Source organism: Gadus morhua, chromosome 18 (assembly GCF_902167405.1).
Source record: "Gadus morhua chromosome 18, gadMor3.0, whole genome shotgun sequence".
Lineage (NCBI taxonomy): Eukaryota > Metazoa > Chordata > Actinopteri > Gadiformes > Gadidae > Gadus > Gadus morhua.
Genome location: NC_044065.1, coordinates 6,169,299 through 6,188,704, shown reverse-complemented (window position 1 = coordinate 6,188,704; position 19,406 = coordinate 6,169,299). Strand labels below are relative to the sequence as shown.

The window sequence follows — 19,406 nt, the reverse complement described above, 5'->3', positions numbered from 1 at the left end:
CACTTTAACTTTCACCTCCATTTATTTCACACTCCCCCGGATGACCCCTTTGGCGGCAATAAGTGCTCTTGTACAAATCCCAGAGCGCTTGTGGGTAATGGAGTCCCTCAGAAAAGACCTGGATGCCGGTTCAAGTGGCGCGATTGCGCTGATGGCTGCATCTTCAGGAGGGAAGAGCTCTGGTTTCAGGAAACTGTGGCCCTCGAATCCAAACGACACATCGCATCGCTGCCCCCGTCATAAAAACGATTTCCGCAGGAAGCGTTTTCTATTAAGCCCTCCCTTCCCGAAAAATGAAGTAATTCAAGATATAAGAAATCGGTTAGGGAAAAGCTGAAAAAAACAACCTTCCTAGGACTAGTGGTTCTATGGTGTACAAAGACGGTACGAAAGAAGGTTTGGTGTACAAAAAGGAAGCGAAAAAGAACATCCCTTGAATCCTAGTAAAAAACAAAAAAGGCCGCCCCTGTACAAAAGACGCCTCAGCAGCCTAAAACCTGCTCCCCACGGCCTCCATCAGAAACCACAAAGCTCCCCAACTAAACAGCATCACATAATCCGCTTGGCATCCATACAATCAACCCCTCAACCAATCATGACCGAATAAACCATATAGGAAACGCGATGGGTATCCGTTGGCTATGAAGAGGAACATTCAAGGCAGAGAACTCACACTGTGTCCTGTCTGGTCTCCTTTTCCTTCTCGCCACTTCCTTCCTCCCTACCCTAATTAACCACTGCTCGCTTCTCTGTCATCTTTTATTCGCTCACTCATTTATTTCCCAATTTTCCTTCTCTTTGTACCCCTCCTCCCCCTTCCTCCCTCTCTCCTCCTCTTCTTTGTGCTTTAGGGCTGGACGGACTGGAGGAGGAGGAGGAGCAGCAGGCGGAGGAAGAGGAGGAAAGGCTAGCGATGACACGAGGAGGAAGAGGAGGACCAGTTGTAGACGACGGAGGAGGAGGAGGAGGAGAAGGAGGAGGAAGAGTGGGGCGGGGGCGGGTGTGCAAGGCGAGACCGGTGGTCGGGTCGTGGTCGTCATGGTGATGATGCTGCCGGCCGTCAGGGCAGTGCAGGGTCGGTGATGGCGTGGGCCGGGTCGCAGGTGAAGGAGACGGTGATGGCGAAGCGGGTCCCCCAGGTGACCTGCTCCACGCGATGCAGGTTCTCCGAGCCCGAGGAGAAGAAGGAGACACGGCCTGAGGGGAGGAGGGGGGAGACGGGGGAGAAGAGAAAAAACACTGCTGTTGAGTACTCGAATCCACCAGCAAGGAGAAACTGTGAAAAGTCAAAATCGACTTTACAAAATACAGATTTATGTTTTTATATTTAAGAGAGACAGAGAGTCACAGATAGACATATTTCTACATAATATTTAAAACCACAGGCTAGGGGAGAGTGGTTGACTGGACGAACTAGATAAGCTGCAGGCTGTTTCCGTAGAGGACAGTTTGGTCCAAAGTTTTATTCCACCTTTAAAGAGGAACTTTCGGTTCTGTTTGCTTGTTTGCAACCAAAAACTCACAGTACAGAGAAATCCAAGTTTAAAAGCTCGGATCCTTTGTGAAGAGAATAAATCACGTTTTTGTACCGTGGAGTAGATATCCCGTTATAAGAATGTGAATATAAAGCCTGGATTGTGCCCGAATTTGCTGCGTGTCGTTCCTCTCCGGATAACAACGCAATCATTATCCCCCCCGCACAAAGTCTTACTCCCGGAACGTCAGGGGAAATCAGCAAAGCAGGAGATTAATGGAAGCCGTGAAACACAAAGAGCGGGCTGGAGAGTCACGGAGAGGATCCGTCTGACGAATTGAAAACAACACGAGAAAGTCAACAGGCACGGGGAACAATGGCCAGCACGCAGCCCGGTTCCTCACAGATAATCCGCAACAAACGGGATTATGGTTCGAAAGAACTGAATCAACTTCATTCACTTTTGATGGTTCATGTTCAGTAGATTGGACAGAAGGCTCTCGCTCAGACGTCGCTGTGGTGCATGTTGCACTAACCGTGAACGTTTTTTTGCCTACTTTAAAATATTGTGCGACCCGCATTCTGAAATGATGACGAACGTATTTCTCATTGCGACGTTTAAACAACTGGTCAATCAACTGTTGATTTTGTATTTCAAAGTACTTGTTACCGACAGGTGAAAGTTGCCATGATCATAGTGCAGCAAATTCATTTATTTTCTAAATTAACTTCCTGGTAATGGTTAGAAACATGTCGAAAATGCCTCAATGAATAGAAGTGCCGGAAAAAGCATTGGGACTAATTTGGTACTATTCATAACACTGAATTGAACTCATTTCAGTTGATGTCAGTTCCTACCGGAGCAATAGCGTTGTTATTTTCATGTGCAGACATTGTAACGCCTCAGTTCTGGCTTGTGATTCGAGGAATGGGAAGAACTCATCATAGGCATGCGGGTCCGATCCACTTGGTTTAGCTGCAATTCAGTGTCGTCAGTCCTTTGTGTCGTTTGTCATTTCCTAACAATGTATATTTATTTTTTCTACTTTTCTGAATACCTGAAACAGCTGGAGGTTGTTCCAGTGAAAATAATAGATGAAAAAGTATGTGAATAAATACATGAAGTTGTGTCACAAAAAGACCCAGGGTGTGTTTTCTCTCGCCCACGCCAGCACACAGATCAGCTATACATCGTCCATCGTCCAGACAGTAAACCATAGCCCGTCAGAAATGAGAAGGTCCCTGTGGGGCAGAGACCGAAAGAAGGACGGTTAACTCCGTCACCCTAATGGCGGGAGACGCTCGAACCGGTCAAAGACGTCGAGACAGTCCGTCCAGAAACCCTGGGCTTTACTAGGCCTCGATCACACACACACACACACACACACACACACACACACACACACACACACACACACACACACACACACACACACACACACACACACACACACACACACACACACACACACACACACACACACACACCTGCCCTAACACACACACACATACACCTGGGAGCGCACACACACCTGCGCGCACACACACACACACACACAACTATTCACACACGGGTTAAGATTATGATCACAACACGTCGTTTTGAGTAGAAACCTGTCAATCACCTGCCGTATGCTGTGCCCCCATTTTTAGGGAGTGTGTGTCTGTCTGTCTCTCTGTGCCTGAGTGTCTCTTTGTGTCAGTGCCTGTGTCTGTCTGTCTGTCTCTCTGTGCCTGAGTGTCTCTTTGGGTCTGTGCCTGTGTGTGTCTGTCTGTCTCTCTGTGCCTGAGTGTCTCTTTGTGTCTGTGCCTGTCTGTCTCTCTGTGCCTGAGTGTCTCTTTGTGTCTGTGCCTGTGTGTGTCCGTCTGTCTCTGTGCCTGAGTGTCTCTTTGTGTCTGTGCCTGTGTCTGTCTGTCTGTCTCTCTGTGCCTGAGTGTCTCTTTGTGTCTGTGCCTGTCCGTCTGTCTCTGTGCCTGAGTGTCTCTTTGTGTCTGTGCCTGTGTCCGTCTGTCTGTCTCTCTGTGCCTGAGTGTCTCTTTGGGGCTGTGCCTGTGTCCGTCTGTCTGTCTCTCTGTGCCTGAGTGTCTCTTTGGGGCTGTGCCTGTGTGTGTCTGTCTGTCTGTCTGTCGATCTGTGCCTGAGTGTCTCTTTGTGTCTACACCTGTGCGTGTGTGCCTGTGCCTGCATGTGTATTTGTGTGCGTCTGTGTATCTCTGTCTGTCTGTTTGTGCGTGTGCGTGTCAAGATAGGAGCTGGTAACTGAGGCTGTTAAACGGAAGCAAAGGTACGGCGGTGGCGGCTGTGATGCCAGCTGCTTGATGTCACACTTCAGCTCTCTGAACCAACGGAGTGCAGTTCCCCGTGACTCCATCCCTCCATCCCTCGCGGAGCTATCCAACGCTAATGATCTCTGGAACATGCTAGCCCTCAGAGAGAGAGCGAGAGCGAGACGGAGACAAGAGACGGAGAGACAGTCATCAGAGAGCAACCCAAATGACGGGCTCACTCACTCAACTCAAATATTGAAATCCTGTTCAAACACGGCTGAGGAGGGCTGCCAGACGCACTCTGGAGATAGACGTGATCATTACAGTGTGGTCGGCCCGGGCTGTCAGAGAGGACGGGACAGTGCCGCCGCCTCCCACGCCATCAGAACCATCTCTGGAATCAAAGGCTCCGTCAGGCCATTACCGACAACCCCGACGACGCTGCCGGCCACCCCCTAGCAACGAGCTGCCCAATACTCCCGCGTTGTGTCGTTTGCGAAGTATGTGGAACAACCAGCATTGAGCCTTCCTCTGCCTGATGCTTCAAAGACTCGTGTGAACGAGTCTTTCTTTGGTTCCACTTTGATGCTCGTATCTCTCTACTTCTTCTGCTTAGGTACGAGCGTGTGTTCCATGGGTATTTTCTTCTCAAGACAGAAGAACAGAAGAAGGCCGTCTCCTCGCGTCACAGAGGGAACCCTGGCTCGGGCCGTGGTGGAGGATCGATGGGAGCGTTCGCCGTTGGCTGGCGGAATAGCGTTACCCCTCTAGGTGTTCATCAAGTGAAAACTTAAGATTGATGTTGTGCTTTACGAGCCGACGAAAAGGGTAATCAGTAGACGACATTCCTCAGTCTAGCGGACCGGGCTTTGTGGTGGGAGTAGGTCTCCGTTCGGAGGACCCTATCAGACGGGGTTCAGCCACAGTCACACTGCCTCTAGGACGATCGTAATCAGACGGTAAACGGGGAGAAACTAATGCACGCCTACAAGGCGGTCAATGGAACTGCGGCCGCCTAATTCCATGCGTTGGTCGGACCACGCGTTGGCACCGCCATCGCTAAGAGCAAGGAAAGGACCGCAGAGTCGCTCACCAGCTTCTGCAAAAGACTCGAGACTCACGTGTTCAGAGTTCACCTACACTCTGCATAGCCTCCCCACTTACACCCCCCCCCCCCCCCCCCACACACACACACACACACACACACCCCTCTCACGCACTTATTGTTTATTGTACGCCCTGGCACTTAAAAATAGAACCGAGCATTGTGCAGCGTCTTATCCTAGCTGTCTTTGTTGTATACGGGGAAGGGGATAACCTAGCCATCGTTGGTGCTTGGTTCTATGAACATCCTTACTATAACGCCAGCTATATATTGTTGTTTCTTTCTTCTGACAAATATTTGGATAAATAGCGTCGGCTAAATGCCCAGAATGTAGGTGTAAATGTAATGACATTTTGGCTTTAAATAAATCAGCGCTAAACATGGTTCCCTCCCTGCATCGCCCTCCTCTGCGTGGTTAAACAAACCGTTTCTAAACGGCTTCGCCCGAATATTACAAACTGCGTCCCGCGACGAGCCTTTTCAATTAAGGTCTTCTAATCCGTCTGCTCCGCGGGGTCCAGGATCAGCGCTTTACACGGGCTTACGCCCTCTTTGTTTTCTGTAAGTGCACCAAAATAAGAGAGTGTATTTGATGAGCAAACTAATTAGGAGCCAAGTCTGTGCTTTGTCAAAGCAGCCCCCCATAGAGAGAGACCACCAGATGTCCTGATATTGCACTCTCGTAATTGCCAGTAGATTCTGTTTAACGAAGCTCAAACGAAGAGCGAGTCAAAGGTTTATCTAAAATCATATCCATCGTCTGTCCTCAATAGAAATGTTTTGTTTGTTTGTGGCCGTACTCCTTCAGCGACGCACGAAAGGTTCAATCATTCACTCATCACAGAAAAACTGAGTCAACCCCTGTAGCTACAACTGCCTTGATCTGAACTGGCTTCACTTCAGGATGCCCCCACAATATCAATCAATGCTGATTGAGTACTTCAGAGAACACGCGGGTACCCTGTCCTTGGTGCCATCCTTCAGAGAGGGTTGAATAGCCTGGGTCTCCAGTCACACTTCACAGGTCTTTTTCCTACTCAGTCTGCCTGCGGACGTCTCTTCACCACCCAGATGCCCACTTGTGTTGAGCCGTGAAAATCGGACGGGCCTCGGCCACGAAGCAACAGATTTCCCAATATGGGTGCAGCGTTAAGGGGCGTTCACATCAAAAGCAAAGCGAATATGCCACTCGCGCGATTCAGCATCCAGCGGAATATGCATCAAAGTTCAAATATTTCAACTTGAGCGAACATGCTAATGAACCAAATTCGTATTAATTTTAATAATAAATAATGTCATTCCTAACATTATATAGCCTATCACTCAAATGTAATACATTAGTCTGCATTTGTCCCTCCCGCCCGCGAAAGTAATGGATAAAGAGTGCATATCAAGAAACCAATCGATCACCGACCAGAACTTGACAACCCAACCGAATCATATTCTCCTCTGAGAAAAGACTTCTGTTCATCTTTTAACGTTGTCATTCAGTCCGTTTCATTTTTGTATTTTAGGTAAATTGCTACTCCTTCCTCGTCTCCATCATCGTTTCTTACTTATTTACTCTCCGCTTGCTTCGTCTTGAATGTAAACTCCCGGCCCCCCGCTCTGATTGGTCCAAACATTTGTTGAAAAAGACCTACGAGAAGGTGAACTCAACTCAGGACGGTCTCCCCTTGGTCTAGAGTCCAACTAGGACCGCTAAGTGTTGTTAAGGCTTAATCCACAACAAAAACAAGCTATTAAGGGAAGATGCATATTGTATCGCCAAAGCGTTTATAATTTTATTTCACAGCCGTTGTATTACTGTGTGATGATTGGACGTTGGTAATTGGTAAATGGATGAAGGTGATGAAGATGATGGCCAAAAATATTTCTGTCCCCAAATGACTAACAAAATAAATTGGCCTTCCCTATATATCAGAAATAATCAACGACTGAAACACAAATGAATGGAAACGATACAAACCAGTAGAAAACGTGCGATAATTGACATGAAAGTAAATTAAAGATTGATCGATGACCCGGACGCTGAACCATCTAAATGCGTCCAATTATAAAGATGTAACTGGACGTCGGTGACCAGGTTTCCATCGGGGGGCAAAATTCATTATCCTCGTCCAAAATAATGCATTCCTCCACCAGCTGTTGGCTCTAAGGAGCGTCCTGGGAACACGGGCTGACCTGTGCGGGGTTCCACCGTCCGGTTCCCACTGGCGTCCATGAAGATGAACCGCCCGCCGCCGAAGTCAGAGCCGTAGTCCGACAGGTAGAGGAGGGAGGTGTAGTCGAAGGATCCATAGGTCACCTGGGGGGAAGGGACAGAGACAGAACTGGTTTAAAAGAGAAAGAAAGAAAGAAAGAAAGAAAGAAAGAAAGAAAGAAAGAAAGAAAGAAAGAAAGAAAGAAAGAAAGAAAGAAAGAAAGAAAGAAAGAAAGAAAGAAAGAAAGAAAGAAGGACGGACGGACGGACGGACGGACGGACGGACGGACGGACGGACAGATTTCAGCACCAATGAGGAAATGTAATTAGGCTTCCTAATGGTTTCAATAGGGAAACGTCTCTAATAAATAAAGGTGTGCATAGGCGAGGAGAGCTGAACGAGCCAGGGGAACAGACGACACTAAGCGCCTCAGCCGGACACATGATCCAGACAGCCGAGACGCATCGATTAGCCCCATCAGGAGCTTGATGAGCACCCAGGAGGAACATAACGTCTGAGGGTGGGGGAGCGCACACACAGACACACACACACAGAGAGAGAGAGCGAGACACACACACAGAAACAGAGAGACACACACACACACACACACACACACACACACACACACAGACAAACACAAACAGAGAGAGAGACACACACACACACACAGAAACAGAGACACACACACACACAGAAATAGAGGCACACACAAACAGAGAGAGAGAGAGACACACACACACACAGACAGAAACAGAGAGACACACAAACAGAGAGGGAGACACACAGAAATAGAGAGGGAGAGAGACACACACACACAGAAATAGAGAGAGACACACACAGAAATAGAGAGAGACTAGCACACACACACACAAAAACAGAGAGACACGCACATAGAAACACAAAGAAATAGAGACTCGAACACACACACACACACACACACACACACACACACACACACACACACACACACACACACACACACACACACACACACACACACACACACACACACACACACACACACACAGACTCGCAGGCAAACACACACAAAAACAGAGAGAGACACACACAGAAACAGAGAGACAAACACAGACAGATACAGAGACACACACACAGAAACAGAAACAGACACACAGAAACAGACACACACACACTTTGAAGAGGTTTAAAATCAATCCTGGTTAGTCGTTGTGTGATGAGGAGCCAGGGGGTGAATTGGAAAGTGGACCGGAGTGCCTTGGCAGGAACAAGGACTCCCCGATACGAAGAAAGCTTGGAAGGTCGGAAGGCCCGCATCAGAGTGAGAGAGTGAACCCACAATCCTTCAGAACTGCAGTTCGGGTGTCGATTGGTTTGGCTTAGGGTTCATGCAATGGTCTGCGGTACTGTTGTAACAAAACGTCTCCTCGATTTCGGTTGAGACACAGAGAAAGTTGGATCTGGTTTTTCCTGCCAGTGCTTTGGGTTCAACATCACACACAGCAGAACTGAGGTCTGATCGGAGCCGTGAGCTCATTGTTTCACCAACTGTTCACGTGAGGTCCAACAGCAACGAAAAAAGAATAATAAAACGCATTTAGCAGACGCTTTCATCCTAAGTACATTGGTCAGAAGAAAGAGAAACAACAACATGTCGGCACAGTAAGGATGTTCATAGAACCAAGTGCCAAGCACTAACAATCACTAGGTTAACCCATTCCCCGTAGACAACACAACTAGGAGAAGATGCTACTCCTATGCTATTGTGTTTTTATGTTTTTATGTGTACCTGACTGCAAGACAAGTTTCCCTTTTTGGGACAATAAAGTTAAACTGAACTGAACTGAACTACACGGTGCTCCGTACTATTTTTAAGGGCAAGGACACACAGCAAACATAAGTGAGTAAGAGTCTAGGTGACCTCTGAGTCACCATCCATGAGGTCAATAACTGCCCCCCCCCAAAAAAAAACCCTCCCACCTCCACCCTCGGTCCAGCGGGCCGGCGATAAGCTCCGTCGCGGAGACAATGACGTCATGATGGATGAGCGGGGGAATATGCCGCTAAAGGCGTCTGAAGGAATTTGCATTTAAATTACGAGGAGAGCAATTAGACCGGCCAAACTGAGGTGTGTGTGGGGGGGGGGGGGGGGGGGGCTTTTTGAATTCCAATCTCAGCAGCTGTCAGGGCGACGGGGAGCAGAGGGTAAGGGGGGGAGGGGGGAGAGATGCCTCTGCCTGCGGACAGCACCTAGCTCTCGCCCTCCCTCTCTCGTCTAACTTTCTCCATCTCTCCATCCTCATTAACACTCTTATCTCTCCATCTCTAAAAAATACCGCTCAAAATTTATGTCAGCATCTCTCTCTCTCTCTCTCTCTCTCTCTCTCTCTCTCTCTCTCTCTCTCTCTCTCTCTCTCTCTCTCTCTCTCTCTCTCTCTCTCTCTCTCTCTCTCTCTCTCTCTCTCTCTCTCTCTCTCTCTCTAGCCCTCTTTCTTCATCTCACCTTCTCAGCCTCTCTCAGTCTCTCCTCCCCCTCTCCAAGTCAATTAAAAAATGCTTATTGTAACTTTATTGACGTGGGAGATCTGCCAACTTTCACACTGCCATAGGATAATAATTGAAAAGGAAAAATAATAATGTTACCATAGTCAAATATAAATATAAAATGTATAAAAATATGAATTATAAAATTCCCTACCCTATTGGTAAACGTCTACATACCAAAATATGTCATTAGGTAATGATGTACATCCAATGTCTCAGTACAACGTACATCGTCTCAGTTTAGCCTGCAGTTTGTGTTGCGTTTGCTGCCCTTTCCCCATCCCCAAAGGTCAGCGATGATTGCACATCAGACAGGCCGTTGGTTTCTATTTGGAGCGCCCACCCACTCTCTGATGGTCTGCGTAATCCGGGGGGCAGTGCGTCTCCATGTCTCCATTTAGCAGCGGGAGGTTAAATATAGTGGCACTGTTTCTGCTGGTTCGGCGATCGTTGGCTCGTTGCCCAAGCATTTAGAGCTGTCGTTTCATTACTGTTTTAGCGATCGATGAAGTTGATGCATAAAGATGATGCATCAACTTTATGCTAAAACGCTCTATTACGGCTTGGATCATAATTTGATTCCGTTTCAATCCGTCTCCGCATACAATGTGCGCCGTTTTTTGTTTTTTGTGTGTGTGCCTCTGTGCCTGTGTGCCTGTGTGAATCGTGTTCTTTTTTTATTTGAACAGCACGTTTGTTCATATTTGCTTGCCAGAAGGCTTTCATCATTAATCTTGTATCACAAAAGCAACAGAATCATTTGTTTTTGGGGTTCTGGATAGTTAGGGCAAAGAAACATGCACATGTCTTTACCCCGGTTGCAACATATTTGTTATGAATGACACGATAAGATTAGATACTTCAACATCCCCGTAGGGAACCGTGTCCTTGAACCCATGCTGAAGTCTCACAGAAAATAAAATGATTCAAACAGCACAGGTCAGATTCATCGAGACCTCAACAACCCGAATCTTGACATGTACCTGTTTCCGTGTTCGAATGACAGGGAACTCTGAGGTTTACCAGAATATTCTTTAGCTGGCTCCCATTTTTAAAGAAGTTGTTCGATTCCTTGAAAATATTTAACCGATGGCTATTTCAACTTTTAAGTTCAAGTATTTTTGCATTCATGGTCATGCGTGTAGCTTCATTGATTGTTGTAGGGGTTTGTTGAAGTGTTCCACTGTAAGGCTAACTAAATATGCGCGTGGGTTTTAAAGGCTCGCTGACTTCACAACATCCACAGCCTTCTGCATCGCCCTCAATCCAATTCCATTCAGAAGCTGAACGATAACACAGACAATGCAGGAAGAATTGCCTTGCGGCGTATCAGCTGTAAACAACACCAGAAGAGTTGGAGATACAACCGATAACTCAATACATAGAAAGACGTGCAAGCACGTTCCTACTGCAGTGCACCATGCATGGGATTGCTCTGAACTGTGAGGCTGGTGTTGGTTTAGTGTCCGCATTGCAGTGTTCAGAGGCTGTCTTCAGAATGAGATGTTGGGTGGGATAGGTGACTTGAGGAGGGCTCCTTCCATCGGGCGGGGTGTGACAGTCTGAGGGGTTGTTTTGCTATCGCGGTTGAGCGCTGATCTGTGTCGGGGGGGGGGGGGGGGGGGGATGCGATGACGAGGCGAGGGCTGAATCTGGTCTCTGGGAGTGGAGACTCCGGCTGGGAGCGCACCGACAACCACGGGGCTTAGGCCTGTGAGGGACTAATCTGCAGCGCTACGGCCGAGAGACAGAGTGAGCCCGGTGTCTCTTCCACGGAGTCCCCCGTGGGAATCCACCGGGCGGCGTGGGCGGAGCCTGGGAGCGGCTCGACCAGCTGAGGGAGCGCTAATCAGGGCTTAATTGTTGACTAGTCATGAGTGTGTTTGTGGGGGGGGGGTTCGGTAAGTGGGGGTGTGGTCACTGGGGCCTGATTGGAAGAGTGAGGGGGGGAGGGGGGGGGGGGGGCAGAGCAGGTGTTGTCTGTGTGCTAATCACCCGACTGCTCTTTAAAGCACGAAGGCCGCTGGAGCCGCTGGGACAGGAGGGGAACCGAGAGAACCGAGAGAACCAAGAGAACTGAGGGGCAACAGAGGGAGAATGGAGGCGGAAGAGAGGGGGAACAGAGAGCGAACCGAGAGGGACAGAGAGAGAACCAAGGGAGAACCGAGGGAGAGTTGAGAGAGACAGAGGGGAACCGAGGGAGAACCGAGAGAACAGAGGGGGGACCGAGAGAACAGAGGGGGAACCGAGAGAACAGAGGGGGAACCGAGAGAGAACTGAGGGGGAACCGAGAGAACAGAGGGTGAACCGAGAGAACAGAGGGGGAACCGAGAGAACAGAGGGGGAACCGAGAGAACAGAGGGGGAACCGAGAGAGAACTGAGGGGGAACCGAGAGAACAGAGGGGGAACCGAGAGAGAACCGAGAGAGGACGGGAGAGGACCGAGAGAGGACCGAAGGGGAACCGAGAGAGAACCGAGGGAGAAAGGAGGGAAAGTAAGCAGTAAGAGCTGATACCAAGTTTTTTTTACTTTCGGTACCCACAGGATGTCCAGCGAGGGAAATAGACATTCTATTCAAGTTCAAGACATTTTTATAAATAAAAAAAAGAATGATTTGATAGAATGCTAATTCTTTAAAACAAAAAATAAATAACCAATAAAGACTACGACTGCACCTAGAGACGAATGCTTTCTACATTCCTGCGGGTTTAGAATTCAAAGCAATTGTGCTGGAAAGCACAATATAGCGGACATTTCCATAGAACATGTTTACAAGATACAAAAATTCCATGGGGGGGAACTGAGAGCGCCAGGGCCGACTGTGACTCAGATACTGGGCGGGCAGAAGGGGGGCCCTCAAGGACGTTCACCTGCCGTAACTATTTCTTTATTTCAAGGTTAGCCCCTTGAGAAGCACCATCTCATTTTCGAGGGGGTCCTTACATATAATGACAAACATAATAAAAAGTAAATACTAAACATAATACCACACATATAAGCTCAAGGACACAGACACACACACACATACACACACGCATACTCCAACAATGCTCCAACAACGCTCCCCAAAGCTTTTTAAAGGCTCTCTGGCGTCACAACATCCACCGTCTCTGCATCGCCCTCAATCCAATTACCTTCCATTCCAAATACTGAACGACAACACAGACAATGCAGGTGGAAATGCCTTGCGGCACAAAACAAAACCAGCGCAAAACAAAACAGTGGGAGATACAACCGACAACTCAATCCCTAGAAAGTATGTAAGCAAGTGGACATTTCCATAAAATCTTTCGAATCATTTCCACCACATCGATCCCAGACCTATGAAACGAGCGCTACCTCCCACAGCACCCTGCCACCTGTCGCCGGCACCCTGGTGGGAGAGCCTCAGACGCCCACCATCACACCGCCGCTACATTCCTCCAGCCGACACCAGCTCCTCACACTCTACTGCAGGAGAGCACGACCGATCCAATCTAAGTTAATGATCGGGCTATAATTAGATCACGTTGGCTATGTAATCGCTGACTAGAGGGGACATTTCATAGCGGTTGGTGGAAACCGGGACATTTTAGCGTCCTTTGTTATTTTTTTGTCGCCACTGGTTTTTGGCCGCACCAACACTAAACTTTGAGGTCAAGTAGGGGGCCACAAAATATCATCCCACGGGCCTTAATTTGCCCCCCGGACCGCGAGTTTGAGACCCCTGCTCTACTGGAACCAGCGCTCACACCAGCAGGCCGACGTATGACTAGCACCTATCTATCGGACATGATGTCATCCGTCAACGATTGGCTGCCGAGGTTCTAAGGATGCGTGGATGGGGGTGGGGGGGGTTCAGATGTCGCAGCGTTGAAACTGAGAGCATGTTTAACTTTTCCTGTTTGATTTGTTCGGACTGACTGGAGGGTGAGCGTTCAGAGTCGGAGACCACTGTGCCCAGAACTACGCTTGGGGCTGGGTAGTCTCGCGGTTAGGGGGTCAGGCTCCTCCTCTTTCTGTAGAGGCATCCCCGTGCAAGATGCTTAACCCTACTTACCCCTACTGCTTTAATTAACTCATTAAACACAGGTGTTAAACAAAAGTTCTGTCTATTGGTTGATTGTAATTTTAACCCAAATTTTCCATCTGGGGTCGATAAGTTTCTTAATTTGTAGACTGTAACTAACTTATGGTAAAAAAATTAATTGTGAGCATGTTTTATTGCTAAAAGGCCGTCATATGGCAACGGATAAACTGCAAACACACATAAATGATTGTCCATTACCAACTTTAAAAAATCAATTAAGAGAATCTGATATTCATCAAGTTTCAGAAAGTTGGACTGCATTACTATTCTATGGATGTCTGGTTCGTTCAATATCTTGCATTTCCAATAAAAATGTAATCACGTCCGTCTCCAGCTTTCTTGTACGAATACATCAAGATTAAGATTAAATCTTCGAAGTTAAAAGTGAAATTAAGTATTGATGAAGGAGCAGCAACGAGAAGCTTGTGCCCAGATGACCCTAAAGTCGTCCGAACTGACAGCTAAGTTGATGAGACACACTGCCAACTAGACCACTGGGCTGATCACACGCTGCACTGGCTACAGGCTACTTACTACTGGTGATGGCTTGAATCCCAGTCGAGTCACTGAATGGTACTCTCCTATTGTGCTGGGAATGGCCACGTTCAAACTGCCCGTCCGGCCTGACCACTACGCTCTATGAACGCCAAACAGCCTGCTACACACTGAACCCCCCCCCCCCCAAACTCCTCTGTCTGGACTGCATCCTGGCAGGTGAAAATGTAATAAGGAAGAGAATAGTCTTGTTTCTATAAATGAGGGTTTAAAGTGGTCTCCTTATTTAATGACTTTCATCTCCTCGAGTCATTCTTCTTGGGTTGCGTCTTCCTGGTTGAATGAGCGTGTTGTAAGAGCAAAGTGTTGGTTTAATAAATGAAAAGAACCGTTAGGTCCGTGTTCAGTCCCTGACGTTTTTCACTGATGCATTTCACAGCCCAGACAGAGTAATGAGAAATTTATCGCATCGTTATTTCAAGAGGAATGGGTTCCTAGTGAATTCGATTAGTTTTCTTTAAAGTAGAAATAAAGTAGAAATGTCTCAATACATGCCTGCTGTAAGGATTAGTGTGGTGTGTTTGCAGAATTTCTTGTTTTGACAGGCAGATTATTTTTCGCAGTGTACCACAGACTTGCGACATTAGCCTTTGTAGTGGATGCAGACATCGGTGACGTGACTATGTGCTGCTGACAGTCCAAGGACAGTTTGTTATTTCTCTGCTGTGGATGTCAGCTTTAAAGCGAGGGTAAGCGATGTGGAGAAACCAGCCAAAAATAAGATCGACTCTGAGAGTAACCAACTGAAAAACCCAAAACCAACACACATCTCGCCTTGTGGAAGAGTCAAAGGCAGAGTGCGCAGGAAGCCGGGAAGGTAGGTAGACAGACAGGCAGACCATCCAATCATCTCATTCTGGCCGAATTAAGCGATAGGACCGGCTTATAACAAGGCTGCAACGGTCACAGACACCGGATCTGTTCCCTTATATTGTCAGAGCTTCTGATTTATGGATTTCTGTCGGGATGTAAAGGGAACATCAAGAAACAGGACAAAAAATGCTTCAAAAATAAATGGCCTCCTCTAGCTTTAACCGCCCTGGGAGAAACCTCCCACTCGGTTATTCTGATGATGATCAGCGTTCGGTTCTCATTTCCACCCGCCCTCGAGCCCATCTGGTCTTAAGGTTAAACACAGGGCTGTGTGTGTGTGTGCGTGAGAGGGAGAGTCGGATTGTGTATGAGGCGGATGCGCAATGTGTGCATGCCGTGGAGTGAGTGTCCGTGCGTGTCCGTGCGTGTGCGTGCGCGCGTCTGCGTCTGTGTGTGCGCGCGTCACCTTGTCGATGTGCGGGTGCCAGTACTCGTCGTGCTGCGTCTGGGCGACCGTGCTGTTGATCCGGGAGAAGAAGGTGGGCTTGGTGAGGAACATGAGCGCCGGGTCCAGACCGAACGTCTCCGCCACCACTGCCTGGATGCGGGCGCGCACGTCGCTGCGCAAAACACGCGACAAACCCAGACATTATCATTTACATTAAGGCCCTCAACAGCGAGCAGACGCTTAATCCAAAGTGACTTACAATAAGTACATTAATCAGATGAAAGAGAAACAATTTATCTCTGTCAGTACAGTAAGGATGTTTATAGAACCAAGTGCCAAGCTCTAAAATATCCCTAGGTTAACCCATTCCCCGTATACAACAAAGACAGCTAGGGTAAGACGCTACATATTGCCTATTTTTAAGTGCCCGGTCGTACAACATACAGTTAGTTCGTAAGAGGGCTCTGGGAGGGGGAAGCTACATCATCTACTAGGTGAACTCTGGACAAATTGACTCTTGAGTATTTTTGGCGGAAGCTGGTAGGTGCACGTATACACACACACACACACACACACACACACACACACACACACACACACACACACACACACACACACACACACACACACACACACACACACACACACACACACACTAAAATAGAGCTGGCTATAATGTAAAAAATAGGAATATTCCGACAAGCTGTTAGAAAGCTATGCAATTAGTGTGGTAACCTTTCCTTTGAATGTCAGATGGCATATAGTCTGGCTGAACGGAAGTGGACAGCGTCTATTGCCTAGCGTCGGATTTGGCCGCGACTCCTCCCCTAGGCAGCATGGCGAGTTTTGAAGAGGACTTTGACGGCGCTGTAAAGTTGGCATGTTTGGCTCTTTCCGTCGAAAATTGCAAAGAACTGCAAAAGATTTGCTTACAGCATTTGCTGAGGAAGAAAGATGTTCTATTTTGCATGGACACCGCTGCTGCTTCCCGGGCTTAGCCCCGCCCTAGACGATTGTGATTGGTTTAAAGAAATAAAAACAGGCCCGCACAGTTTCCCCACGGATAGACGGCTCGAGTTAGCGTGGCTCCAGACCATTCTACTTGATGTAGTTTGGTCTGGCTTTGCAAGACTAGATGGCATATAAAGGCGCCCCTTGTTTAAGTAATGTTGGAACTTCAGAAAAGGCGTGAATGGTTCTGAGAAGGAAGCCGGAGGTTCACCTGTAGAGCTGGAAGTCCTCCTGGGTGAACACCTCGCCGATCTGCTCGCCAAAGTACCTGAGAACCCCAACAAGGACACACACACACGCACACACACCAGAGAAAACTTAAGTTCCGTCAGCCGCCCGCCTCAGTATTCTGAACACGATGCATAATTACCCAACAGGCCACCAGTTGGTGAGCAGGCAAGCACAATATGGCGGACGAAGTGTCATAGTTCGATGAGGCACATATACAGTGTGGTAGTGTCCCCAGCAGGGGGCACTGAGGGAACCGGCACGCTCAGCTGGTCTCTGGAGAGTCAGTTTCGGTTTTGACCCAGAAGTGACTCAAGGGTAAGGAAAGGAGTTGCTGAGAAGCGGAGCGGAGTGGAAAGGAGTTGAAGAGGAGAGGAGAGCGAGGGGAGGGGAGGAGAGGAGAGGAGAGGAGAGGAGAGGAGAGGAGAGGAGAGGAGAGGAGAGGAGAGGACAGGAGGAGAGGACAGAAGAGAGAAGGGAGAAGGGAGAGGAGAGAGGGGAGGAGAGAAGAGTAGGAGAAAAAAAAGAAGAGGTGAAGGGAGGAGAGGAAAAGAGGGGGGGATATGATAAAAGAGGACAGGACTGGAGGGAAAGAGGAGAGAGGGGAGGAGAGGAGAGGAGAGGAGAGAGGGGAGAGGAGAGGAGAAAAGAGGACGGGGGGTATATGATCCGGTCACTGGCCAGAAACCGTAGCTCCCAAGGCCAAACAAGGCCGGACAAATATGATGCATAACTTCTATATGAAAAATGTGCCTATTTGTGTGGGTATGCATCAGTGCAGAGTGTACAATCTATACTATTGTGCCTGTGAGTGGGAAGAGCGATAAATCCATTTAGTGCAGAGTGGAAGCTAAACAAAGATGATGTAACAACGAGGAAGAATAGAAGTTTGCAACATGCCCACCTACAGTGTATACAATAAGGGGAAGAGTGTCTATGTGTGCGTGCGTGCGTGCGTGACTCACCTATAGATATTAACAAACTGCTTGCCCATTGACAAGGCCCCAGAGTGCAAGTCGAGGATGGAGGCCTGAGTGGACCAAAAAATAGGTCATAAACAACAAACATTCAACAAATAAACACCCTCAATTAAATAGCAAATAGCAATACAAATGTTGAATACGCTGACTGCCACAAAACACCACGTACAGGATGACCTTTCCAACACCCTTTGCTTGTTAGTGCATGTTGAGTGCTAGGCCAGACACCTCTAAATGTAATCCTTAGTTCGAGTTGGGCCCCCTCTCTCAAGCCTAGCAACCTCACGGACCATAAACAACACTTAAATTGGCTGTGGTCCGAACATACCGGGAGCCACAGCGCGAGAAGGCAGAGCGCAACACGGCTCATCTATGGGGTGAACTAAGCGGAGCCGGATGCTCGTTGAACAAGCCTGCCACCTAGGGGCAGGACAATGCTACTACAGGTAGAAGTGTAGTATACACTCACACTCACTGATGCATATACAAATTAAATCTATTCCTCCAATTTCTAGCTGAGAAAAACACAGAATGACTATCTTTTCAGGGATTCATTTCCTATAGCCTATTGTGATGTATTGACCTTACTCAGGCATCCATTCAACCAAGTCTTAGGATAAGTTTTCTTAGTGTATTATCATTAATACTTTTATGATGATTTTATACTTACTCCTCCCTCTGAGCCGGCCAGAGACAGCCCTCTCTCTGCCAGCCTGGGGTGCAGAAACAAGAGGGAAACAAACATAAATACAGCTGCAAGAAACGATAACTGGGTCCACCTTTGGGTGACCATGGCATAATGCCAAATATCATAGATTGATGATACATTGATTTCATGCAGTGTCTCACAATACGTTTGCTTGAAGATTCAAACAGTAGACCTCCTGCACTGCATTGGCTAGCACGCTCCACCAGAGAGTCGCACGGTGGGCCAGAGCAGACTATCAAATGGTGAGTAGCCAAGGATGTTAAAATGCATTGCTTTGCCGTAAGAGCAGATTTACTGTGGAGTTTAAACTGTGGAGTGTGAGGTTGACGGCTGGTCTAGGCAGCCTCACCTAGCCCGAGCCAGGCTGATCAGACTCAGGGGCTGGGTGAGGCTGCAAACCTGGTTGGCCTTCAACCATCGATGTGCACTGGTTAACCAGCCACCACTAACACACCCGACAGATATCTTACACGGAAAACATGCAACACCGTCCCTGTGAATCAATTATACTTCATACTTTGCAATAAACCATTTTTAAACATCTACAACCTGTCTTCGGTATTTCATGAAATTTCTGACTCAATGTTTGGTTGTGGTCAGAATTTAACCACCAACACACATGACCTTTGTCTACAGCTGGACTACAGGAAGTTATCATGACCAGTGAAGATCTGGCCATGTTTTGAGGAGGAGGAGTCATTCAAACTTGTTGTAAATAATGAGCTTGGCAAATATCGTAAAATGGCATAGGTGTGTCATAAAATCAGGTTTGCCAAATCATCATCAGACATGTCTCTACGAGAAAGAGTTTCAACGTTTCATCACATTTCTGCAATAATCCTCGGTCTAACCGGACTGGATCCGCGACCCCAGGGTCATGTTCCTCACGCTCTACTACTGCATCACATGGACATGGAAATCACGGAGGGCAGATGAGAGAACATTTTGAGAAGGAGCAGTATTAAATATATGGCGGGACATGTTAAGCTTGGAAGGGAGGGTAGAATGGGATTGGTCT

General features: G+C 47.9%; 1 protein-coding gene across 1 annotated transcript in view; it reads right to left on the bottom strand.

Moving 5' to 3' along the window:
• ogfod3 (2-oxoglutarate and iron dependent oxygenase domain containing 3) overlaps window positions 1-19,406 on the bottom strand; it is a 22,874-nt gene continuing 3,468 nt past the window's right edge. The window contains exons 4-9 of the mRNA XM_030339448.1: window positions 18,350-18,392; window positions 17,665-17,729; window positions 16,683-16,739; window positions 15,479-15,632; window positions 7,032-7,155; window positions 1-1,197 (exon numbers count right to left, since the gene is read on the bottom strand). Coding sequence (XP_030195308.1) covers window positions 1,061-1,197; window positions 7,032-7,155; window positions 15,479-15,632; window positions 16,683-16,739; window positions 17,665-17,729; window positions 18,350-18,392 — 580 coding nt within the window. The 3' untranslated portion in view covers window positions 1-1,060. The remainder of the gene's footprint in view (window positions 1,198-7,031; window positions 7,156-15,478; window positions 15,633-16,682; window positions 16,740-17,664; window positions 17,730-18,349; window positions 18,393-19,406) is intronic.